This window comes from Mastigoproctus giganteus, chromosome 1 (assembly GCF_048544385.1).
Source record: "Mastigoproctus giganteus isolate SK-2022 chromosome 1, ASM4854438v1, whole genome shotgun sequence".
NCBI classification, from domain to species: Eukaryota; Metazoa; Arthropoda; class Arachnida; order Uropygi; family Thelyphonidae; genus Mastigoproctus; species Mastigoproctus giganteus.
In genome coordinates, this window is record NC_143575.1 from 96,389,577 (window position 1) to 96,416,889 (window position 27,313).

The 27,313-nt window shown below is 37.6% G+C and overlaps 1 protein-coding gene across 2 annotated transcripts in view; it reads left to right on the forward strand.

The window, feature by feature from the left end:
- The window catches only part of LOC150091024 (5'-AMP-activated protein kinase subunit gamma-1-like), a 500,398-nt gene that overhangs the window by 41,915 nt on the left and 431,170 nt on the right, over positions 1-27,313 (forward strand). For both annotated transcript variants that reach the window (XM_090373902.1, XM_090373912.1), the window contains exon 2: positions 3,289-3,471. In XM_090373902.1, the coding sequence (XP_090230028.1) occupies positions 3,316-3,471 (156 nt within the window). In that variant the 5' untranslated portion in view covers positions 3,289-3,315. The remainder of the gene's footprint in view (positions 1-3,288; positions 3,472-27,313) is intronic.

The window sequence follows — 27,313 nt, forward strand, 5'->3', positions numbered from 1 at the left end:
AGATATAATTACTCTCAGGAGTAAAGGAAAGGGTTTTTGCTTCCGTAAAGGTGAGTACAGTGTTCTCAAACAGTTTTTAAATTCTGTACAGTCGCATAAACTGATGATGTTACCAACAGCAAATTCTAAGTGGGAAGCATTCAAGGAATTAATCGTGGATGCTACTAAAAGTTTTATACCTATTAAGAAATATTGTTAAAGGTTTAGGCCTAAATGGTTATCAAACGAACTAATGAGACTCGTAACAGAGAAGAAAAATGCATGGGATGCATATAAATTATCAGCCGCTCCAGAAGGCCATGGCAGATATAAGCTAGTCTGTAATCGGAACACAAAGGAGGTTAGGCAGGCGAAGGCAGATTACGAGAAATCCTTGGCAAAAGATGCTAAGAAAAACAGCAAGAATTTCTTTACTTATATAAACTCTAAAAGGAAGGGGATGAATCTGATCGGTCCACTTGACATCGATGGTTCGACTGTTGATGATCCTGCTCAGATAGCAAACAAACTGAATGAGTATTTTGCATCTACATTCACACGTGAGGAATTATTAAGGTTTGAAAATGGCAGAAGGTTATCAAATTGTAGCAGGATACTTAATGATTTTGCAGTAACTGAGAGCAAAGTGGAGGAGAAATTGTTGAAGTTAAACATAAGAAAGGCACCTGGGGTGGATGGGATCTATCCAGTTATATTAAAGGAGACGGTAAAGGAACTAATCAAACCCTTAGTCATAATTATGAGATAATCCTTGGACTCAGGGGAGGTTCCCACATACTGGAGATGTACAAATGTATCCCCAATTCACAAAGGGGGATCGAAGGGTGACACGAGTAATTACAGACCAGTTAGTTTAACTTCTGTTCCAGTTAAATAATGGAGTCACTGGTTAAAGATGCATTGCAGGATCATCTAGACAAGACTGCAGCAATAATTCAGACACAGCATGGGTTTGTTAAGGGAAAGTCTTATCTGACAAATTTGATTGGTTATTATGATATGGTTACAAAGGAACTGGATGCAAAAAAAATGATTTTGATATCATATATTTGGATTTCAGGAAAGCTTTTGACACTGTTGCGCATGGAAGACTATTGTACAAATTGGAGCAGAATGTTATTAAGGGTAAGTTGCTACAATGGATAAAAGGATGGTTAAGTGCTAGAAGACAGAGGGTGGTAATCAATGGGTGCTGCTCTTCTTGGACTAATGTTATTAGTGGAGTCCCACAGGGTTCGGTGTTAGGTCCACTGTTGTTTTGTATATTTATCAATGATATTGATGAAGGTATATCAGGCTTAATGTCGAAGTTTGCAGATGATACAAAGGTTGGCAGGGTTGTTAATGACAGTGTGCTACTGCAACAGGATCTAGATAATTTGGGAAGATGGGCTAAGAAGTGGCAACTGAAGTTTAACCTTGACAAATGCAAAGTACTGCATATGGGTAGAAGTAACCCCAGAGAAACGTACCAACTGTGTGGTACTACACTTAGGGTGGTATAAAATGAAAAAGACCTGGGAGTAATTGTGCAGTCAGATATGAAGTTTTCTGAGCAATGCAGACAGGATGCCGGGGCAGGTCATGGGGTTTTGTCAATGATATATAGGAATTTTGCTAGCAGGGAAAAGGAGGTGATTGTCCCTCTGTATAAGGCAATGTATACGTTTTGAGTACTGTATATAGGTCTGGAGGTCTCATTTTAGGAAGGATGTAGAATTGTTTGAGCAAGTACAGAGAAGGGCAACAAGAATAGCGAAAGGAACAAAGGGGTGCTCTTACCAAAAGAAGCTTAATTTCTGCAAAGTGCAGCGGCTGGAGAGTAGGCACCTGCGGGGTGATCTGATTGAAGTGTATAAGGCCTTGAATGGTTGAGCACGCTGAATTCTGATGGGATTATTCGACTTGTTCAGATTACGAACCTAAGGGGGCATAAATTCAAATTGAGGAAAGACAGCTGTAGAATAGATGTGCGAAAATTTGCCTTTAGCTACCGGGTGGTTAATTGCTGGAACAAACTTTCATCTGTCGTTGTGGAAGTTGATAGGCTATAAAGCGTTTAGGGCGTAAGCCTCAAGCTATTGAAAGTCTAGACTATGTATAAGCATAGTGCAAAATCATCAATAATACATAGCCAAATCTGAATGTACAGAATATTAGCAAAGCGGCATCGTTTTAAGTTATATCTGATATTGTGAATACCTTCGCAACGAGTTGCCATGATATGGGTGGGTGGGTAGGTACTCGAGCATCACTCGGGTACCTACCCACCCACCCACCCATCCACCCACCGAAGAAGGGCCAAATAGCCCTGAAACGGCACCAGGGGGAGCCTGATGATGTCCGGAGTTTCCAAGAATAGGTAACAACAGACTTCTCCACTGGGGAAGCGTTGCCTATTCGAGGAGTTTATGAGTTTTTGAGTGGTGTCAGTTGAAGGAGTTACTGTCCCTTTCATTCTTCTACACCGTTTCTTTTCCTCTTCCACTCCTACTATTACTTTCCCTCTACCTTTTTGCTTTTCTACGTCTAATAGGGACAGCTGGATAGTCGAGTTATTATCCCACACAAATACAAAATAGCCCTGAAACGGTGCCGTCTGGGTGGTGGTATCCATCTGAGAATAAGTAACATTAGTCTTCTCCTCAGGTGAAGCGTTACTTATTCGAAGTAGTGCAATGTCATGGCAACTCGTTGTGAAGGTATTCACAATATGAGATATAACTTAAAACGATGCCGCTTTGCTAATATTCTGTTCGTTCAGATTTGGCTATGTATTATTGATGCTTTCGCATTATACTTATACATAGGAAGTTGATAGGTTAAATAAATTTAAAGAGGAACTGCACAAACGTTTAGAGGGAATTGTTTTGTAAATTTATATTATTATTATTTTTTTTTTTTTGCTGATGCTGCATAAGCTCATACTCTTGCTTTCTTGCATCACATGCCACTACTACTACTACTACTACTACAAAAACAGAAAAAAAAAGTTGCAATGAAACATCAAATGCTAGACAGCGAAGCACATGCACGAGGTTGGTGAACGTTATGTTCACAGTTGTCAATAATTAATTGCATTTGTAGTGACATAATTGCCTCGCTCTCTTCTCATATTGGCTCGAATAAATATCACCAGGCGGAAAACTTTTTTAATATATATATATATATATATATATATATATATATATATATATATATACACAAATTTGTATATATATATATATTGTCGGTTAATACTGTGTAATATTTAGTAAATGCGTTCATAGTTTTTTTCCCCCCACCTAGGCTGACTAACTTCACTGATTCGTACTCATGAAAGAACTCAAAAGGTTTCCTCAGATCGAAGAAGAAGAGGAAGATGAAAATGAGAACTTTCCTGCTTCCGGAAAAAGAGATCATCATGACCGCTGCTCCACTCCCAATGAGACTGGTTTGCAGACATTTCCAGAAAATTATAATCCAGAAGAGGTAAGAATTGTTTATTATATTTTATTTCCTTTATTTATTATTATTATTTTTTAATTTTTTAACAAGGTTTGACATTGATAATTTATCCAATTCATTACTAAAGCTTAATGTCATTAACTCGGTGAACGAGACTGATGTTAGTAACACAGTTATTTGGGAAGAGTACTTAGTATTAGTAAAGGGCAAGTAATGCAAGGAAGTGGATTGTCTCTGCATCAGACAAGTAATAATAATTAAATAGAATATTCATACGATTCCCATTCTCACAAGATAACTATCCGCTTCTGTTTTGAATTTCGCCAGAATTACTGCCTCTGCCACGTTGTGAAGCAACTTATACCAGAGTACGACAACCTACTGTCCATAGGTAACATTCATGAGATACCCTGAGATTTTATATTTGTGCAACCTGATTCTTGTCTCCTACGAGGGAGAACACTCCTTCCTCAATAATTTTACTCAATCCCTACACCTGAATTAGATCTCCTCTAAGCTCTCTGATTGTCAAACTTTGCAGTCCACACCTTCTAAGCCGTTCTTCACATGTGCATTGCTTTGCACTCGTTGGCAATCTGGTCACCCTTCTCTGAAATCTCTCCAAAAGTTCTTTTTTATTTTCTTTTTTTTAGGTGCAGTCTTCAGACTGAATGCGGTATTCAAAATGCGGTCTAACTATCACTTTGTAAAGAGAGTTAACGATGTCGTTCTCTCTATTAGCAAAGGCCTTCCTAGCTCTTTTTTGCTGCACGAAAAATTTCATGTCATATTGAATCATAATAACACTTTTTCTTGTCGAACCACTTTCTCTCTGGGGATAGCACAGTTGGTATAATCACCATCCTCTCCACACTGAGTAGAAAAGACCTGAGTTCAAATCTCCTCAATGACGCAAAAAAAAAAAAAAAAAAAAAAAAATTAAGAGCCTTTTTCACAACGTGAAAGTTAGTCCGTCTCAGGCGGGGATAGCATGGTTTTTCTCCCCCGGAAACTCGGGAAAATCGACCACAGAGCAAACGCATTTACAGACATATTATGTACACCTCAATATGGCCTAAGTTGCTGGTGCGCCGAAAACCCTTAACAACCAAACGTGAACCTCTTTTAGCGCCTCTCCCCCCTTAGCTTTTACGTGATTCCCGGATTTCTGTTCCCCCAAACGTTATATATAGAAGCATTAAACTTTATTTGCTATTTTTCGGACCATATATGCAACCAAGTATTTTTGAAGCAACATAGCCTGAGTCGGTTTGTTAACCACCCTTCCTACATTCGCATCAGCAGCAAACTTTAACATCTTCCCTTTGATACCCTGGTCAATATTATTAAAAAAATTTAAGAAAGAGGAGGGGACCCAGCACTGAGTCCTGAGAGAACTATCTGTTACATGATAGTTATGGCAACCCACTGCCTCCTGTTTTTTTAGCTAGCTTGTGACCCAGCGCGGGACCTTACCAGTAACTGCTACTTCTCGTAGTTTATGTAGCAGCCTTCCACGAAGGACCGTATAAAAAGCTGCACTAAAGTCTTTAATAACTACATCATAGTAATTTATCAGACTGGTCAGGCATGACCTTTCCCTAACGAACCCATGCTGGGATCTATTCAAGGTACCATTCTTGGCGAGGTGGTCTTGAATCGCATCCTTAATTAAAAGCGTTAATGGGGTTACATTATTTAATATAAATTTAACTTGTATCTAATCTATTATCGAGTCTAGTTTTTTTTTTTTTTTATTGTCCCGTATCTTTTGGATTAAACTCCTTTTTATCTGTTTGTGGCCTTCGGTATCTGATCGCAGTGAACAATAATTAATTCATATTCTCTATAAGATAGATTCGAGGGTTTAAGTGTCAAACAACGTTAAATTTTTGCAGTTGATGTTTTTGCAATTAACCAAAAAAAAGTCATTTGACATTTTCTTGGTTTACCGGAAATAGGAAATGTACTTACAGCCCAAGTTAACTTGTAAAATACATGCACTAGAGAGATACAGTTCTATGACATGATATGCATTGTTATTTTACATATATAAAGTAAAACTAAAGTTATCGCAAAAGAAAATGCAATTTTGTAGCTAGTGTTGTTTGACAACGTGCCCTCGTGTTGAAAGACATCATGCAGTGTATTTTCAAGTAATTTTAGAGCACAGAATGCCGTTGTTATTTGTGAGCTGGACGAAGTCAAGTTTTAATCATTGTAATGATATAATTATATTCCTGTCATCTAACCACTCTACAGAAACTGTAAACACATTATTTCAGGAGCTCAGTACAGTAATATTACCCAAGAGATTGCCTTCTGGTGGGTTTCCATTACATAATTAAAATATATGTATAGTAATGGTTGATATAGTGCTGCCATCTGGTGCGAAATGTTTTAATTTAAAACGGAAACGTTTGGTAATTAATATGGACTTAAAATAACGAACAAAAATATTTTTAAAATATATATATTGTTTTTAATGTTATCTTTCAACTCCGCTACAGTTAATCACTTGTATCGAGACTACCAAGTATGTGCAAAGCGCCGAGTTAGCCATTGTGTCCAAAGGATGGTCCACACAAAAAAAAAAAAAAAAAAAATCAGGCCTCTTTATTAAAGAATGGAAAATGTTTTCAGAATACTGTATATTGTGCTCTTGATCCATGAAGTATACGTATATTTTCTATACGATATCGGCCCCGTATATTGGCATTATTTCTTTTCACCCCACCTCGCTCCCGGAAAAGCAAAACATTGGGGACGGTTTTTGTCGCCATATCGGTTGACTTTTTCCTGTCAGTGACGCAGGGACTTTGTGAATGGCTTTAGGGGTGGCGGAAACGCGCGTTCTCGGTCGGATGTTTTTCTGCCGCTAACTCGAGTTAAAACAGTCAGAGGTACCGTAGGATACCCGCAATTTACAGACACAATCACTGACGCTTCGTTGCGTATCGAAAAAAGCTCGATCCCGGCAACTCCGCTGGTATTTTGATTTCATAGAACTGAAGCTGAAGTGCCCTAGGTTGAGCAATGTAATTTTATACTACTTTACTTTCACTGAAGCAAAGTGAAATTAATGATGTCTCTTCAGAGCGACAGATGGCAGATTATTACAGTCAGTGAAAACGTCATTCATTTTGTTCGCAAGTTCTCCAACGTAGATTAATGTACTGTATAATTTATTGGTATTTAGAGACTGTAGGAGAGTGGAATGTTCCATCCACTTTTCTCATGAAGTGTTCTGTTAATGTGATATCACCCTCAGGACGTATTGGTGGTGAGTGACATCTGGTAGATGGTTATTTAATTCTCGATTTGTAGATGGTTGTTTTTCAAATGCTACGCAAAAAACTATTAGGTTTGGTTCCAAAATATTAATTAGAAAAATTGCTAAGTACCGGTAATAACTTTTGAATTAACATATATATTTTTTAATATTAAAACAGCTTAGAGTTAATTTAGAATCGATTGTCCATTTCATTCAATAGTGCCTATTGCTTTTTTAAAGATGGACGTATTTTAAAAATATGTCAAAGAGTTTGACTAATATTCGCTGTATCAGAGCGTCCTCTTTCATTGTTTGCTTTTTATTTTCATCATGATTTCTACGTCTGAAACACATTTTTTGTTTCTGACTTTTCAAAATTTTCTTCGACTGAGTTGGAAAAAAACAAAACAGTACTTTCAATTTCCGGTACAAAGCAGAAGATAACCTTCGAAAATCTGTTTTCGAAATCATAGATTTTCAGAATATTGTCCAATATATTCTGTAATTACCGCTTGTGAATGTGTCTGGTCCCCTATTACTTTTGCTTTTAATTCAGAGTTGGAAACTGGTAACCCATTTCTTATGACATCCTTGGAAACCCATTTAGGGGCTGGAAATTGCTTTCCAAGGGTGTCTTCCACAGAACGTTATATTAGACGGAAACACAACCTCTAGAACTGAAAGGTGCTTGATAATGTAATGTAGGTCAGGTCACCGAAGGATGCAATACTGCTTGATCTAGAAAAGGGTGCTGTAAACAACTTTTGGCGACACAAGATTACGTCAAGGTGAAACAGTCACCAACGACATTAGTTTAGCATTTACGAGAGACGTTGGCACGGTTTCTGAGCGGGGTTCATTAGATAAAAGTATCCACCTCCTGATATTGCACGTGGGAGTTTAGAAATTACGTTGAGCAGAAACCTGTCTAGCTTAAGAAGGTAATGGGAGGAAGGCCAGCAGTGTTGCTTCTAACGTGTATTTTTTTTTTAGCTTGTGGATGAATTACTCGCACACTCTAAAGAAATATTTGCTCCCGAGAATTTCTCTGTGAAATGTCAGAAGAGAGGATACTTTTAACCAATCCGATATTCAAAAGACATTCACTGAAACGCTGTAAGTTTTAGCTCGTATTAGAGACGGCAGATTTATCAACACGCGACAACATCTCGCTACTTTCCGTTGCCAAGCGTGCTCCTTGTCCTTGATCGCGGGGCAATGACCACGTGGGCATCCCTCTACCCATAATAGCAATAGGAGCTGTCGGAATACACGGAAGTAGGTCACGGTACCGCGCGGACGTGCTGAGTTAAGATTTTTGCAATGCACATAACCGAGCAGTTTTAAATATTACGGATGATGTAAATCACGTGAGCTGATGTGGGATTACTGCGCTCACTTGAAAATGATATGGGATTCGAATTTCAGTTTGAAGGCAATTTTTCACACTCCCTCTCTTTCTCGCTCCATCATGTTATTTGTCATCACGCCCTTGAGAGAAAGGTAAAAGAGAGACCGGAGAAGCTTGGGAGTTTCTAATCCATGTTGGAATATTTCAAAAGCTCTCATCCCTCGATGTTGTATTCTACATGCTGTCTGAAATCTCGCGGCCGGATGGGCTTGAAATTTCTTCTAACTTCTCCTTTGGAGAAATTTCAATATCCAAGTAGTTGCGGTGATTTTTACATAGGGAGGATATATCCCCACCCCAAAAAGTATTGGGGGATATATCCCGTATTCCAAAGATATAATAATATTTTCGAATTTAATAATTTTTAATTAATAAAAGTCCCCACTTTTCTGTTTATACTCAAACTCTCCACCTTATTTTTGTCCTTATTTGAAAGTAATTTCTTCGTATTAACAATGGCAGAAACTTCCCCAGTACGAAAACTTAAAGCATTACTTAGCCGATCTAAAATATACAATTACTTTAATGTTGTTTACCGAATTTATATATGTCTCGCAATATATATTAATTTAAACACTATAGAAACAAACAAACAAATAAAAAAAAAAAAACTTGGCAAAGCAGTAGAATTAGAATAAGGTTATTTCGGAATCATGACGTCGCAATAAATATGCGAAAAGCCCATTTAATTTGAACAGATGTTATATTGATCCAGTGGTATGTCTTTAATGCGGTTAGCGAAGCGTGCTTAATTAAAAAGGCCGAATTTTAATTAAATCCACGAAGATTCGTCTGTTCGATTTGTTTGCATAATACCTTTCAGACTTTATGCAAACAATCGTTCAGAGTTGTCTGTATAATTTGGATTATATTGTCAATATGAAATGACTTAGCATTAACAGAAAATAATTACACTGAGTAGTGGCAATAAAGATTTCTGTATTCGTTAAAATTAGACGCTAATAACAGCTATATGTTCTTTCGGAGAGGACTTCGATTTTCTGTTATAGCCAACACACTTAGGATAAAAATTTCCTACTTTTGTCAATATAAAGATCGTGGCCAAAACTTCTGTAAATCAATATTTAATTTTAATTAAAATAGTAATATAATTAATAATTGATATCACTTTTCCCTTTGATATATATAATGGTTTTTTTTATGCGATAAGCCAATTATACTACAGTTTGAGTTTACAATAAAGCATAATTTTTATAAAAAGAAGTATTTTACAATAAATACCACGTGCTGTAAAGTTCCAAGAATAGACAGTAAAATTAGACACACAATGTTAAATTAAAGGCGGTTTTCGCTGAAAAACTTAAAATGTCTACCCTTCTAGATTCGCTAATGCAGAGAGAGAGAGAGGGCCCGTTCGAGAAAGAATCTCGCAAATGGGAGGAGGAAAGGGTTCAACAATTTGTAGTTTCGTCTGTGTTGAAATCCCTGGTTAAGGTTAGGGAAACTCCCACCGAAAGTTACGAATTAATACAAGAAGTTTATGGGGAATTTGCGATGTCCAAGGGACAACGAGTCTTCGAGTGACAAAAACGATTTTCCGAAGGAAGAAATCCGGTTGTTCGATTACAATAAAAACTGGTGAGAATCTTGAAAAAGTGCTGTTCGTACCGATTAGAGAATCATAGTAGTCAACCGGGATTGATAAAGAGCGTTTCTTCAAATTATAACTATTCTTGAAATGAAGATCAGCACAAAGATGGTGCCAAAAAAAAAAAAAAAAAAAAAAATGCACATCCTTCAGATGAAATGTTTCCGCGATTCTTCGATTTTGCCCCAACTTATTTCTGTTCTTAACTATTAAAAATTAACTGAAATAGACGCATTTTAAGCGTTTGAGTGATCAGCAGGCTATTTAAGTTTCTCGAATTTAATTTAATACATTTTTCGTAGGAAACGGCGGTTTTAACAAATGCACTGAGTTCGCTGATTTTCACGTCTTATCCAATCCCTTCCGCTGCTCACAGAGTTTGACCAGCCGTATACTTCTTATAAAGTATCTCTTAATTTTCTTATTAAAGTGCATTAAAACCTTAAACGGACTTCTTAAATAAGGGACAGCGTCCTGTGAACCAGGCTTTTCGTCCACACGGGACCCACCGACGTAACTGCCTCGGTCTGATGATATTTATTATCAGTTAAAATATTTTAATTAACAGTAAAGCAAATTTAACTCACAGCTAATTAGGAAGCTGGCCTTGCTTTCGTTTATTTATATAAGTAAATTGAAGTAAATTGGTGTGGAATGTTGTGCCTCCGTAGCCAGGTGGGCAGGAGCAGCAGTGCGTAGCACACGCTTCTTGATTAGACCGGGGTGCGAGCCCGTGACCACCAAATACAGAGGATGCGGAAGGTCAGGGAATGACCACCGCATAACCCCAGCCCGGATAAAGATGGTTGGCGTCAGGAAGGGCATCCGGCCGTAAAAATTTCATGCCAAAACAGTAAAAACGCTGACCTCATATATATAATGGGAAAAGGGCGAGGACAAAAAAAAAGTTGTGGAATGTTGTACCTCAATCGTGTTGACAGTTCCTGTGCCCTTAAAAAATAAACAAAGTTCTGTTTATACTTCGGCACAAATTATAAACTTTTACAGGGTTCACGCAATCACCATCCATCAGACTACGTTTCAGACTGATGTCTGTCACGCTATACCTCCATATAGTCCATTAACGAAACATCTTGTATCGCTTGGCATGTCGCTCCATTTTGTTGGACCCGTGTTGTTTATAAAAATAAAAAATGGGGCAGATGGAATAATTTTGGGATTTTTTTCAGCCCGCATACAGCCCCTGTTTGTTGATTGATTTTCAAATCGACTGAAATTGAAATGAGTCTCATCGTTGAAGAGATTTAATGATGCTCTATCTGAAATAAATCCCCAGTATTTTATTTCTCTCTTGAAAATTCCAGATATCTCCTGGCGGTAATTAAAAAAATTACAATTAAAAATCTGCTACTTGAAACAAGATTTTTAGCTAATATTATGAAAGTATGCACTTTATGTTGTAGCAAGATTCATGATAAGGCTACAGCATTCCACTGGTTTTTCCAAGACGCCAACAAATAAGTACATGCTGGCTTTATCCTTTGTATTACGTGTTTCTTAGGCAGATGCAATATTGCTCAATATCATAACAGTATCCCTAACCTCTAAAATTTGAATTGTAGTGCAGCTTGGCATATGTAGGGCTTACCTTCCGTCATACCCCTGAGCCATGGTGCAGCAGCCCTCGTGCCTTTAGCAGTCCAAAGCTCTAACTACGCTGTTTTATTTATTTTTATTTACTTTTATCCTATATGCAGTCTTTTTCATCGAAAATCAGCCCATTTGAACCATTAGTACACGGGCCCTGCAGTTCTTAAAGACCCTACTGGGCATACATTTTCCTTTAAACAGGCTGAAATATTCCCAGAAGTGCACAAATTACCGGTTGAGAGCCGCTATCGTACAAGATGCGCCGAGCCGTCGACACAATCATTATCACTCCGGGTATTCGTATCTCCTGCCTTCTATTGTGTGTACGCCAGGAGGAGACGGTCATTGGGCTCGGAATGTGGAAACTAATGCCGGTCCAGCGGTTTATTGTTGTAAACACGGTTATCAGTCTTTTCGAGAACGCAAGAAAACTAGATTGAGAAGAGCTTTTTAGATTTTTATGTTGACTACATAATGAGAGAGAAAAGATGACGCACGCAGGAGCAGCTCAATTATTCGTAGTGGTATGCTACGCGTACTGCTATACATGAATGAAAACTTTTTTAAATTTCACTTTGAAGTAAATTTTCCCTTTGCATTAGAAGATCGAATATCAGTGAATTAAGCCTTATTACTTACATTCACTTACGATCCTGGATCATATTGATTATAAGAACCTTCTTAGAAAAGAGAAAGGGTGTTCGAAAAATCTATGTTTAGTAAGTACATAATAAAATAAGAAAATAAAAATTAATATTATTCACAAATATCTTAAGGAATACAACTTATTTTTATAAAAGTTATCAAAAAGGAGATCGAGATCGTATACTTATTTTAAAAACGAATTTTTCACAGTAGAATTACATTGTACGGATATGAAAACAGCAGATAGGAAGACGTAATATTATATGTGGACACACTTCGCCACAAAATTCTTGGTATTCCAGTACTCTAAATAAAACGCACTTTATTTATTTTTAAAGTGAGTTCCAATACCCAGACTCGAGTTTCGATCCTTTCTTTGGGATCTCATCGTAATGTTGAGTAAACTTCGTTCATTTAACGTTGCGTACAGAATGAGGCCATGCCGTTCATATACAATGACGTTATATAGTTCTCGCAGCAATAAGGCTCGTGCCATAAACTTCATTATTCTTTCATTCTTAAGACTTCTTATCGCTAGGAAATGGGCATAAATCCTGTAATTCATATACAGTAAAGTTAACTTTTTACATAACTTACCTGAAATAAGCATCGTGAGAGTTTATTTAATTAAATAACAAAAGATACTCGTGTGTATATGTTACATAGATAGATAGATACTTTACTTTTCGAATGAATTGCCGTTTATGAACTAGTGTATTTACTTCTGTTCCCTTTTTATTAATTAGTTTCCACTGAGGGGTTGATTTGGATTTGGGTATCAGATGCTAGCTTTCTTTTGACAAGCGAACAGGGAATGGTTCGGAAGGGTTCATCTTCAAAAGGGTTTCTCCTTTGAAGATACCTGTAGGAGCCTACCTATTGAGTTTTCGCACCAGGACTCTGACAGCCTAAATCCTTCTTGCTGCTGGTATTATTTCGATAGATAGGCGCTTCTGCATATTCAATAATATATATAATATCGGTGTAAATACACCATAGTTAACCCATAGATTTGAGCTACGATTGTAGCGTAGAAGGCATCGTTTTAATTATGAGATTATGAGATACAATTAAAACGATGCCTTCTACGCTACAATCGTAGCTCAAATCTATGGGTTAACTATGGTGTATTTACACCGATATTATATAGTTAATTATCAAAACCCATAAGGATTATGCCTAGTGCATTTAATTTTCCAAATCAATAATATATGTAGACCCTGCATTTATCCAGCATCCAATATCCTTGGATGTTGGATGCTGGATTTATTTATATTTAGAAAGTAAATATTCCTTTAGTAACGAGTTGTATTTATGCCTTGTATTATGCTAAATGCAACTCTTTGACCGATGATATATTATTCCCCTAAAGCCTTCTGCCTCGACCCTCGTGACCTCAGCTACCTTGGCATTATCCTTAAGCAACATAAACAATCTGGTTTGTTGATGACTGCAGTGAAGTCAACCTGACTCACTTTATTACAAGCTTTGTTGTTGTTGTTATTATTTGGTTTTTAGGAGCATTAGCAACTAAGGGCATGTTGCTCCAGGGGATATGCGGTGGTCATTCCCTGACCTTTTGCATCCTCCGTATTTGGTGGCTCACGGGCTCGAACCACAGTCTAATTAAGAAGCAGCATGTGCTACGCACTGCTGCTCCTGCCCACCTGGCTACGGAGGCGCCCAAGCTTTGCCTGTAGATTTATTTAATGCTTTGTATTTCATGGCGAAATCTCCAAGCCCATATTTATTATTATCATCATCATCAGTTTATTTCACAAAAGGAAACCACCCCGGGACGGCAAAGTGCCAGGACGGTGCTAATTACATGTCAGGGTAGGAGATACTACGAGCAGTGGGTTACATGTACTGGACACGTAGTGTCGTCCCAAAATATTATACAGTACATATACACATTTTATATTTAATATACATTTACACATTAATAATTCTGTACATAGATTATACAAATCATATAGTTACAATTCAGTAATTCCATATATAAATTATATATTTACACAACTGTTAGTGAAAGTATATTTTTTCAGTCAATAGTTTACCAAATTATTATTGTTCTTAAAGCAGACGGTTTCACTTTTACTCACAATTCTTTGGTACTTTGTAGCCGATTCATATTTCGGTAAATTTATAAGAATTCTGGAAGATCTCTTTCCGGTATGTTGCATCCTCACAAAGTTTTTCTGCATCTGTGTGCAGAGAGTTAAATATTTTTGCTGCATTTGATGGGAAGAATCTTTGCAGGCTACTAAGATTGTTCAGGATTGGATGCAGTGGTTGATTTACTCCTCCGCAACGTCTAGCAGTGGCGCGTGGTGTGACTAGATTACAGGGGTGGCCAACGAGTCGATCGCGGATTTAATTTCGGTCGATCATGACGAATTTTAAATATACAATCATCCCTCGATTTGTGCACCTTGTGCAATGAAATTTTTGAGATGGTAGATCGCGGCATATTTTGAAGGAAAAAAAGTAGATCGCATCACAAATTAAGTTGGCCACTCCTGGACTAGAACATTATCCAGGGCTGGCGCGTCCACTCTGCTTGTGATCATTTGTGCGAGAGCGTGTATGTTCCTATTAATTGACCGCTGCATCCAGGGTGCGATGTTAAGATTTGAGTAGAGAATGGCCCTTGAGATAGTAAAAGGGTGACCAGTAAGGTGAGATATACAAGTCAAGGACGGACTTATAATGTGAATCAGGAGTTGAGGACCAGATTTGAGAGGCGTACACTGGAATTGGCAGGACACATTTTAAAATGTACTTGGTCGCTAGCTGAGGATCCCTAATTCCTACCAGTTCTTGTCTAGTAGCCCATAAAACAGCGTATGTTTTTGTCTTCATATGGGCGAAGTGTTGGGCAAAGGTGAGTCTGTCATCCCACTTAAGACCCAGGTCCAAGTGAGAGAGCACTTTTGCCATACTAGACCCGTTCACAGAGATGGAGGTGTCATTTTTATTCTTCTTGTAAGTTATGGTCATTTGAGCAGACTTCTGTGCATTAATACAGAGCCCAGTGCAATCCAAGTAGCTCTCAAATTCTCGGATTGCTATTCGCCATTTGGCAGATACCTTCTGCTGATTCGTGGTCTTTGGACGTGATGAAGAATTTCACATCGTCAGCATACGTTATAAAATTGCAGTACCGAGAAGAAACGGCTCCAGGGCGGCCGCGAAGAGAGTAGCCTAAAGAACCCCCCCCCCCTCGCAGGATGATAAAGCAAGATGGTACTTAACAGTTAAGTTTTCTTTGTTCGAGCAGGCTGCTTATTATGTTTAACAAATTTCCTCTTATATTAAAATAATTCATTAAAATCCCAATGAGCGCTGGAATTGAGATGTTGCCGTAGGCCGCAGAGATATCCAAAATAAAATAATTTGGTGCTTTCTGCACGCGAAATTTCTGAAATGAATCTGCACCGTTCTTATCTACAGAACGCTTGATTTGTTCCTGGATGAAAAACAGTAAATCTAACTTAGGAAGAATCGAAATATTGTATTCAGCGTCAGGTCTTTTGGCACAGCTTTAAGCAAATCGATCAACTAGTGTGATTCCAAAGAATTCCTCAAACGTTCGCCATTTTGACCACTGTTGTTCATTTTGTATTGAACCAATGTTAGTTCTCAGTTTCATACTTTTTGAGATGTCTGGCTTTGCTAGCCGAAGAAAATTGAAACGGCAAAAATAAAGAATTTTGCTCACTGATTTATACTGGCACTTGTTCAACCTTGTAAGGCGCCTAGATATTGTCATATTTTGATATAAACAGAACATCTCAAAAGACGTGCAGTATCTCTTACTCCTTATTTCCACAGGTGTCCCTTATATTAATGTTTCAATGATACGACTGTACCAGTAGGAAGACAGCAGTAAGTACAAAATTATTGTCATCCAAATCCCGTTACGCATGTTCTGAAAAAAATTGCAGACGTTTAAATGTCTGCACTTCTAATATTACATATCTTCGAGCAGATTTCGAAGAATGGTTGCATTTTAATTTAATGTGTAGCAGATTGGTAAGATTTTCGTGAAATCGTGCGCTTATATAAGATTGTCAAGCAGCTTATCTTAATTTTAACGCACCCATACTCAACGATTTTATTAATTAACTCACGTATGTTTGCAGTCACAATGAATATGTAAATTCTTCTGGCCTCGGTCGAATTGAAAATAAACGGAATTATTTTGAATATTAGTAGTTTATATTATTTAATATTTCCCTTTTTATCGTAGTGCTTATTAAATGTCAATATATGTTATAATGAACCTTTGTAATGAATCCTTTTCAGTCCGTCGTATGTTAAATAATGTTTCACCTTGTGGTAGGGCCGGATTTAAGATTTAGCGCCCAGATTAAGATTAAGCTTAAGATTAAGATTAAGCACAAAATTAAGATTATATATTTTTATTCATAAACATGTAATGGTTACCGTTAGGTAATAAATTAATGTATGCAGTCGCAGGATGACAAAATTATGGTAGATGCACGTTCGAACCACAACAGGTGTTTCACTGTTTCCGTTTCCAGGTGAAATCATGTCAAAAAGCCGCACTATGGAGTCTTCAAATTTTGATGACGTACAGTATATAGCATATTTGCACTGTGAACTTAAAGTTCAACTGTTTGGTTTTGTGGAATTGCTCGAGAGAGTTAACATTAACTTCTTGCTGTTTTTTATTGTATGGGAAAGTGCTGACGGACCCTGGATCACTTCCTTTTTCTGGGAAAAGATTGCAATTGGTACTGGAGAGAAGGTATTAGAGTATGCTGATCTAAAAAAATTCTAAGATTCTATTAAATACAAAACAAAACCTTAATTTTAGTGCTGCTATGCATGAAGTGAAGTGAATGTACCCAATATCCCCTTAAAATTGGCCTTATAGGAGTGTAAACTAAAAATTATACATTTCCTGTCCTATTATCTCGTCTTCAGTTTTTATTTCTTTTATCTATTACTTGAACGGGAGATTCTCATTCGTTTATTGTTGATGGCAAAAGATTTTTATCGCTGTTGATAGATAACTTGGCAGTCATCAACACAGTGCACTTTTCTAGTTGAGGGCTTTTCTGTAAAGCCTTACCTTCACGCATCACCTGGTATAAATTTAGGAGGTGATGCACGAAAGGCGAAACATTTCAACGCAGCCTACGTATTTCTCATATACCGTATTATCGTTGATAATGTGTGCTTTTGCATTTAGGGTGTAAGATGTAGAATCTTACAAATTAATTAAAATAAAAATATTTGGTTTTTTTCTCAAAGTAAGATTAAAATAGAAGAACATTAGATTTAGAGATGGGATAATTTAAGCGTGAGAATTAGGAATGGTAGCAAAAGGATAAACTATCAATTCCCATAATACAAAAGAGCAAACAGGGACAGCAGGATTAGGTAAAGGGGTGCCATTTGAGAATAGGCGTGAGAAGGGTTGCTTGAGAACGAACAATAGGACGGGAGACTGGATTAGATGAAGCGCTTCCTTTGGTCTACAACACCATCAGACCAAAACAGGAAGGGAGTGCTCGTCCAGTGTTCGTTTCAAAGTAAAACCGGCATCAGGCTGACTGATATTTGAGTTTCTGATACTGTTAGAAAGAAAAGGTGCGATAATAAAATGAATGTTTGTGGAGGTTGTCGGTGGACATCAAAGATTCATGCTGCCGGTGAGAAAAAAAAATAAGAGGTTCGAAAAGGGGGTTGGTTTGCGCACTAGGGAGACAGCTTGGGAGAAAGGTGTTAGCGAATGAAACGGAACGTAAATTTAAACAGTAAGGGGAGGATTGGTTGGAGTCCTTGGGGGAGGCGTGCCAGGTTTGAGGGGCGGTGTAGAGTTCGGGGAACAAAAAGAGAGAGCGCTCGAAAAAAGAGAAGTATTTTTGGAAAGAAAATGAGAAAGATTTGAGTGAACGATAGTGAGGAGATAGTCGACGGAAAAGGTCGAAGTGAAGTTATCGGAAATGTAAGGGAGTGAGAACAAAAGGGGTGAACGTGTAAGGGGTAGTTAAAGGGAGTTCGGCAAACAGTGAGAATAAGAGAAGAAGATTCACAGAGATGACCAAGTCCACCGAGGAAGGCGATAATACCCTGAAATAGTCCTGGAACAGAAGGTAGCGGTCCTGACAGGCAGAGTAGCAGTCCTGAATGCCGTTCGATATTTCCCCTGGAAGCCGTAAGATATTGCTCTGGATGGCGGAAGATAGCAGCCCTGAATGAGGAAAGGATAGAAGGCCCTAACGGAGACATCCCGCCAGAAATTTGAAGTGCCAAGTTAACATAAGCACTCTTTAAATTATAAGAAGGACTATAGGGAATAATAAGAGTGGAATAATAATAATAATAATATATATATGTATATACATGTAGATGAGTATAGTTGTGGTGTTAGAACATAGTAATGAACGGAGAATATATGGAGATGGTCAAATTACATATGAATGATGGTCCAGTTGTACCATGGTGACCAAGTCAGAAAGATTTTTTTGTTTAGTGCTGGTATGAACCAGATAATTAAGATGAAAGCTAGTTAATAGGGTGGTTTCAGTTGTATCATGGTAATTTAGCCAGAGGAGGTTTTGTGATTAGCATTGCTATATAAGAAGGAAGGATCGTATAAGAAAGTTGAATGTGGAAATTGAGTATGATCCCAAAGAAAAATTGATGATACATTAGAGAAGTTATCATAATGGAAATTCATGAAAGTGTTAATATCCTTGTGCTAGACAAGTGATGTACATGAATATAAATTTACATAACCAATTAGTTCATATAATGTGTCATATATGTGTTGTTATCATGTTATAATATGTGCATAATTATTCTTAATTTCCTGTCTTGTATATATGTGTAATAAAGATTTGTATATAGCCTTAATGAAGTTGTGACTAGTCATTTTGAACCACAGCCCAATCCGAAGGAGGAATATACTTAATATAGCAATTCCCAAGAACCCGATTTCTTCTGTGAGATATACGAGTCAGATGCGAAAGGTGGGGTCAGGAAAAGAGAATAAAGTAAAGGTTCAAATAAGAATATAGGCATTCGTACAGATTTAAAATCCCCCTTCCCACAAGGAGTTTTGTTATACTTTAAAAACCGTATTTATCGAAGCAGTGTAATTCCTTGAACTTCTAAAATATAAAATTCGAAGTCCGAAAACCATTATTTCATCTGTATGATAACGCTGTTGTTTTACGAGGACCCCACCCACCTTCTTGACAAACTATATTTCTTTAATTTGTTAAAATAAACGTCTAAACTTTATTGGCATCCTCATGACACTAATATCGCTACCACTACACCCACAGAACAACTGGGTGTATGTCAATATAAGCATGTGTGTGTTTTGCGAGCTGAAAGACACGGCTTCTTTATTAATTTCAGATCCACTGAAACACCGAATATTATTTGAGAATAGCTTGTAAAACATGAAATAATTGTGTAGGAAGTCTATGGTATTCCCGTATTTGCGAATCGCCCCCCAAAAAGTTTTATAAAACTCCGCGACTTGCAAAAAAGAAAATTCAGATTGATTAATAATCCCATTCTCATAAGCTCATTCCATTCCCTATCACACAGATGTTCAAAATACTGCTGTGCGCCTTTTATATAGGTGTTTCAACGGGCACTGTTCTGAATTAGCATTCCACTACTTCTAAACTGGTCAGAAAACCAGCCAGATTTTTTCCTTCTGTTTCCTAGGGCATCTTTCTTCTTCGGCTCTCTTCGATAGGTGTTCTTCGACTCTGAGATCATTCTGCAGCGAAACTGAAAACCTTAACCTGTACCATGGATCATTCAATTTCCTTATAAAAAATCCCATTATATAGTATACGCATTATGGTGAGCCTTTCAAATAAACTTGCCGGATAGGACAGTATAGCATTAGTGATCCTGTTATCTCTGTTGCAACGTCTAACTATAGAGTATTATTTTCTTCTTCGATCTCTCTTTTTCTCGTTATTTATCACTCTATTAGTCTGGAAATGCGAGCCATAGTCGATCAGTATATTCATAGGAACGAGTCCTGGAACGTTAAGCAGAATAATGCAAATCCAATATTCGCTTTTAACAGGAGTTCTTCACATTGAGTCCATACATGATGCTATTTAAACAGCATCGTGCATGGACTCAACGGTATCGCAATTGTATTTTTCGTGCTAACAGAAAGCTATGCATATTTTACGCGGTTAATGCATGTTGCACATTCTTCCTTTAAAAAGGTTGGCCAGCTCACACATTACATCTTCTGTTTTTTTCATTCATTTTTAATAACCATTCCCAGGTTTTCTCTCCCTCCCCTTCTAGTGAGCCGAATGACTTCCGCTAATACCTGGCTCCACGGACCCCTGCCGATCGGAGGAGATGATAAAAACGTGCTGATACCAATTTATGTAACTCCCAGGCACGCGCTGACCAATCGCGAGCTCCCTTGCTCCGCAGAACGTAATGGAGCTATGTGATTCACGTGTAACTGTGTGTTTCGCTGATGTCTCGTGCCCGTGTTTGTCGTAGCACGCGCTCATTGTTACCAGGTTTCTGGGAAAGTTTGTCATTGGATCTCGTTTGGTGAGCTCGAGTACGTGAGTTAATGCTGCACATGGAGTTGTTGACATACTACGAGGAACGTGTGGTGGTCTGATCAATAAACGCCCAGGGTTGGATAACTGCTCGCTGTAGTTCTATCGACGTGTTCCAGTTCTCTTCTTTTTTTCTTTTCTTTTTCTCTCCTGAACATCAAACGTAAGATGTTTTTATTTATTTTGGTTTTTTTACTGTAAGTGGTAATTTTGGCGTTGCTTCCACGTGATTACGATAATTTGTAAAGTGGTGAAATGGTACAGTAGAAATAAGAGTTAAGAAAGAAAGAAGAAGAAAACTCTCCATAAATAACATCCTAAAAATAGCCAGTATTTCAGTAAATGTTATCTTTTGAAATACGCTACTTTAAAGCGAGTTGTACAATTGTTAGATAATTTTTATTCGTATGCGAAACGAAAGGTAGCAGTGATTGTAGTGACCTCTAGTGTTGCGCCCAGGAAGGTAAGTGTCAATATTAAGGCACGTGGTAAACTGGCTGTCTCTCTCTCTCTCTCTCTGTTTTTTTTTTTTTTTTTTTTTTAGCATTTGCGATGGATTGTATTTATACACGAAATAGCATCATTCATTCTGGGACATGTTGTTTGAATGTAGTAGTCGAACTACGTCACAGATGTATCCATATTAAATTTGTGCCACCGCGCACTTTTATTGAAACCGGGTTAATCGACTTTCATCTGATAACGATGGCTGATATTTCATCCCTTCTCGGTATGCTGACATACATAGGTTTTTATCAGAAAACTGTGTGTGTGTGTGTGTAATCGTATACTTGTAAACAATATTTTGGCTTCGTAGGTCAACAGAAACTTTTATTAGTGGTTTGTGGCAGATGTAGAATCAATATCCAGGTCGATTGTGTCGTGTGTGTGCGTGCGCGCGGCTTGTAGATAGACTTATACTAATATACATTTCCGGCCATACAAATGGTACTTGGAAATGAGTGTATTTCTCAGTAGAAACCAGGTCGTGTCAGATTTTGCGTGCTCGGGTGTCCGGTGAAACTACCGATATGTTGTTTGTGTGCTCAGACATGTGATACCGCGTCTCTTTCCCCTTTTTTCTTTAATGGGTGCTTCCCCTTAAATGCAAGTATGTGTAACAGATAGACACATACGTGAGCGTGCCATATGCGCCGCTTTGATGGCTTTCCCACAGTGAGGCTTAACTGTTCTGGTGTCATTGGTGTTACGGGTGGGTGAGGTGAGGGTGAATAAACCACGATTGGGAGTCCGTTACGATAGGACACAAATGCTTTTCCCTCCCTACTTAAACCGCGGTTGACGATAAAGAAATCAGTATAAATTGGCTGTCAGTCTACTCTCAATTGAAGTGTTATCATAATCGTCAGTAGTGGTTGTTAAAAAATTACAGCACATTTCGTTGACTGGAATTGGGTTTCCGAACATGATCGGCAGAATGAGGATACTGACTGAAACTTTCAACAACATCTAGTTAAAAGAAATATTTTGACGTCATAATCCCATTTAGAAACGGGAACGTGTATTTTAAAAACAAAAAAAAAAAAAAAAAAATACGCGGTACAGAAGAAACATTTGTGAGCTTCAAAAAATCCTCTGTACTAAAGTTCGTTTCCTTACTTCGCAACACACCGGCCTTTTCAACCCCTCATTTTCACAAGTGTCGACCTCTAATGTATCCCTCAACTGTACCAACACGCTGTGGAAAGGGCAGTGAGTAGCTGATTGAGAAGCGAAGAAACTAACTTGCTGCAGTTGGGCCGGCAGCGTTATATGGATCATTCTGACGATTTCGGTGATAAATATGAGAGGCGCTGTGCAACCCAGAATGTAAAATAAACTCGCTCATCACGTTTCTTACGACCATGTACGTTAGTTGTAATATTTTGCGATTATGATATACCGTATATTCGTATGAAATTTACATTTCAAAGCAGAATGGCGAAACTGCGCGACGTGCTCTAGTATTTGTCTTGTGACAAATATGCACCTGCTCTGACGTGCATATTTGTCACAAGTTACTACCAGAGCACGTAGCGGCATTATTTTTCGCCACTTACGCAGATTTCTGAATATTTTCCAAAAATATCCGTGCCCTCGTGAATATATGTTGTAGTGTAAAAGCGTATAATGCTGTTATTATACAAATATTGTGATATATATTATCACAATCGAAATCACCTGTGTTTTCCACAAAGTGAGAAACAATTTTTGTAGTACAGTCTTTTTTATTGGCAAAATGATATAAGAAAGCAAGGATACATATTCAGTATCATCAATGCCTGATTAATGGACTCAGACTCTGGCGAACGGTTTTTCGCCCTCCCTCATTTCTTCTCTTTTGACTTCTTTTAAGTCCATTACCATATATGCGTAATACGCTTATTATCCTCGCATGTCTGTCTGCATGTAATAACTTGGCTCGTAGTGGATAGATTTTATCAAGTACAGCCATCCCAAATTTCATTGAAATCGCACCAATAGAAATCGAAATTATTCCTTTGTCCATCTGTCTGTCCGTCCGTCGTCATGTAATAACTTGAATAACATTGAATGGTTTCGCATGAAATTTTGCTCTTCTGGTTGTCTTTTGTACGCCTATTTAAATTGCCTATTGTATTGTTTGGGGCCTACGTAGTCTAGCCTCATGAACGAATTTAGATATTTCGCAGTAATAATATTATTTAACATGAGTTGCACACTATACTAAATAATAGTCGGCTTATTTTTAAGGGAAAATACGGTTATCTCTCACAACAGTTACGCAACAACATATTTTGTAGTAATTTTAAAATTTTGTTGCTGTTGTTTCATTGGCAACAAAACTTTGTTTCAACAGCAACAATGTATTAGTGACTTGATCTGGATTTCTCCTGATCATGAAACCCGGAGCAATTTCTATACTGGAAATCCCTCTTTAGTTTAAATCTGTATTGTGGATATGAAAGTTCACCTATTCCAGTATTAGCCTCGATAGGTCGAAATAGGTATACTTTTCATTAGAGACCGAATCATTCTAACTTGTTGGTTCCCCTTCGTGGTGCTTAAGAGCTAAACATCAAGATTATAACCCCAGTTGCCATTCTTCATCCGGAAGGACAGTCAGCCAATGACATCCAGCCATTACACCCCTGGATGTCGTTGGTTATCTGTCACTGACACGCAGGGGTGTAATGCCAGATTACAAACCTGTTCTCTTCCCTGAGGGTTGCGCTTGTTGATTAGGACTAAAATTCCTCATAGTAACATAACATCACCAAATTAGACTTCAAATAAGAATGGTTATCTCATAAGCCAAGTTTTGCGTCTTACCTAGCTAATTAATTAATTTTGGCTCATTCTGGCAAGTTAATTAAAATTAACTTGTCAGAATGAGCCTCTCGACCTGATCTCAACATCTGCTTGTTTACACATGTGCGGTTGGAACTTCTCCCCACAGCGAGACAGTTTCTTTTATTTGTTAAAATGTCATTCATAATGTTAAAACTTGAGTTCTGCTTCTACCTTGCTGATTGCAGCGATATTTGTGATCGTGGCTCCACCAAACTGTTTCTAGAATTCTATTAGTTATGGCCTCAGCCGACTAGTCAGTACGTACATATGTACGGTGATATTCTTAGAGTTTTTACCTTGTGAAGTCCTCTTCTTAAAATCCCTTTCAACGAAAACGTCGCCATGACAAAATCGTATGATAAAATGAATTTTGATATTATAATGTAACGGTTTTATATATAAAAAATACATCATTATGTAGCTGTCCCACTGGCTGATAGCGCTCATCATATTTTTGTGATTTGCAAGATGGAACCAACAATGGTGAAACTCTCCACGAGGTTGCTCAATTTCATTAGCACCTTTGCACGGTTGCGCGCGTACAGTTAACCGTCTATAAATCACGCTCTCATTTTACACGTGTATACAGTGTATAATTAACTTGAAATGTCAGTGTAATTGAATTATTTAAGTAGATTTAACTAAACGGCTATTTGTAGGCGCCGTCTAAATGCAATATTGCAAGGATTTTTTTATTTTTTTTTTTTGTTTTCTTTTTTTAATTGCTGGAAATAAAAATAAAAAATAAATAAAAAGCAAACAAAACCTGATTTTTCGCTATTCCTCTTTTTTTTCTTTTTTCTTTCTTACTTTTCATACTTGTCAGTATTGTCAGCGAACGAAGAGCAGAGCCCTTTATTTTCTTAATTTTTTTCACTCTCTATCCATTATCGTGAAGGTCAGGCAAACAGGAAACATGGCAATCATAAGCAACATCGCTTGCGTCAACCTTCCTGCGCTAAGTAATGGATATAAATGAGTTTGGCATCGACCTATGAAACGACTATTCCTGAATTAAATTAACAACTCCTTACTTTCAAAGTGCCACTCCCGTTACAATTTTCGCATTTTTCTAGTTGCACGATGGATCACTTCAGTTTAAAACACTTCAGTTCGATGCATATGAAGAAATGATTGCGAAATGTCCTCTACTCTTTCGTCGTTGTTCATTCAAAGTCTGTTCTTCGACTTACGAGTACATTTGCGTTTAATGTTCTTTTCACCGTCTTTCACAGACTTAAAATCGTATTTTGGGGCTAATTTGCACTAATGCAGCTAATTATGGCGTGCCAAATAATTCTTGCGTGTCTAAAGAATTAGTAGATTAGATTCAGCCGAAATCAGTGATAAACCACTTAGATATTAATATCAGCGTAAAAAACTTCTTTTGCTGTTTACTACGGTCATCGGTCAGGTTAAGTGAGGAGTATTTTTATTTCCGGAAAAAAAAAAAAAAAAGGAATTTCATTATGTTTTAATGAATGCATTTTAATACATATAAAACAGTGCGGCAAAAAAGTAATGAGACTAAATTAAAAAAAAAAAAAAATCTAACGCGAGTATCACTCCGGGAAAGGGCGCTAGAGAAGCATAGAAGTATAACCTTTACAGTGCCGGCAACCGTAATCAATTGGACTTAAGTTGCTCTTTTGTACGGACGTTCTTTGTGCATCGTATCTAACGTCACTGTCAGAAACAAAAGAAGGGAACAACGGATCAACATCAAGTCTTAATGTAAAGACGAGGAAAAGTCCCACTGAAGCAGATGAAATGTTACAAACGGCTTATGGGGATGAGGCCCTATCCCAACCATAAATTTTCTCATTACTTAGCAGATGATCCTTGAAGTGAATGACCGGAAATGACGTGCAGCCTAAATTGGAGGACAAACTGTGATTTATTAGCAAGTGACCACCGATTACCGCTGAGTTATATGTGAATAAGAAATCAAATAAGGTCCATAATTACCACAGACTCGGGAAAAAGAAAAAAATCCAGTTTGTTCTCACACAGCGATTAACGTACAGACGTTTCTGGCTCACAAACAGTTTAGTGCTGAAACACCCTCCTTACTCTTCTGACTTGGCTCCAGGAGATTTTGTTTCCTAAGTTGAAATTGAAAGGGTGCCGATTTGATAGTGTTTATGTCACACAGAAGAATATGAGAGTAGAACTAAATACCATCATAGCAGACAAGTTTTCCAAGTCTTTCCAAAACTTGCCTGAACGCTGTAAGATGGAAATTTTCCTTATCCATTTTGTGCTCTTTGAATTCAGTCACATTACTTTTTTCACTGCACTGTGGTATTTAGTGTTGTGGAATTGCTATTTCCATTGCAAAATCTAAGCCGTGAGGTCAGGTGAATCTTCATTACAAAGTTTTTAACCACAAATCTGTACTTTTTTTTTTTTTTTTTCGATATTTAAGTAAGCGCAACCTGCTTAATTTTATAAGCAATGTGCTATATACGAGTAGTTTCATTTTTTTCTGTCTAACTTCTTCGGCTACCTGTTTAACTTCCCCCTAAGTATGAAATTTGGCTCCCTTACCAAATATCGCCCCTAGCGCCCGCCTCCGTGTCTAGTTCCTAAACCGGTCCTGGTGCCACCTAATGATGTTCATTCGAAGCCTTTAAAATTTTCAGACATCATCTTTTTCGCACGACCTGCTACCACCTTATGTAATTTTTAACTCTTCCTTGGATCGAAGTTCACTTTTGTCATTAAAATAAAAATAAAAAAAAAAAAAGGAAGTGGGGTCGAAGATCGTAGGCCAATACTCAGTGAACATTGGCTCTTCTTATTACTTATTCTAAAATGATGCAACGATCTTTCTTGTTTTAAGTGGCACGCGACGATAAGCACTCGAAGAACAGTGGCGGCTGTTGCTGTGTCAATAAACCTCTATCTTTCCTGTGCTTCAGAATTGCTGTATATTTTATAAATTTGTATTGATCAGTTTACTCAAATATGGTAAGGCTTTCACTTTATATTCTGATCGAAATATTTCTTATTGAAGAAATATAAATAAATTATTCATTCTAATATGTGTGCACGTTTAAATCGATTATTTCCAGTGTTTGTGATATTTGTAAGTCTCCTGTCATAGGACAGTTTATTCCGACTGTTTGATTTTAGTATTCTTTTAAAAAAATTTTAGACGCTTTAGCAAATGGTAATAATTCATGATTTATAACGAAAAAAGAGCAAAAACAACAACTTCTGTGCGCGAACCGAGAGCATTTCGTTTGTGCGCATTCGCTGTACACTGTATTACCCATTCACCCTTCCAATCAGCGCATAGTGTCCAGTGCTAACTAACATAATGTCCAGTGCTTCAGCTACAATATACCGTACGTACATGGATAGGCTGTGTGATATGT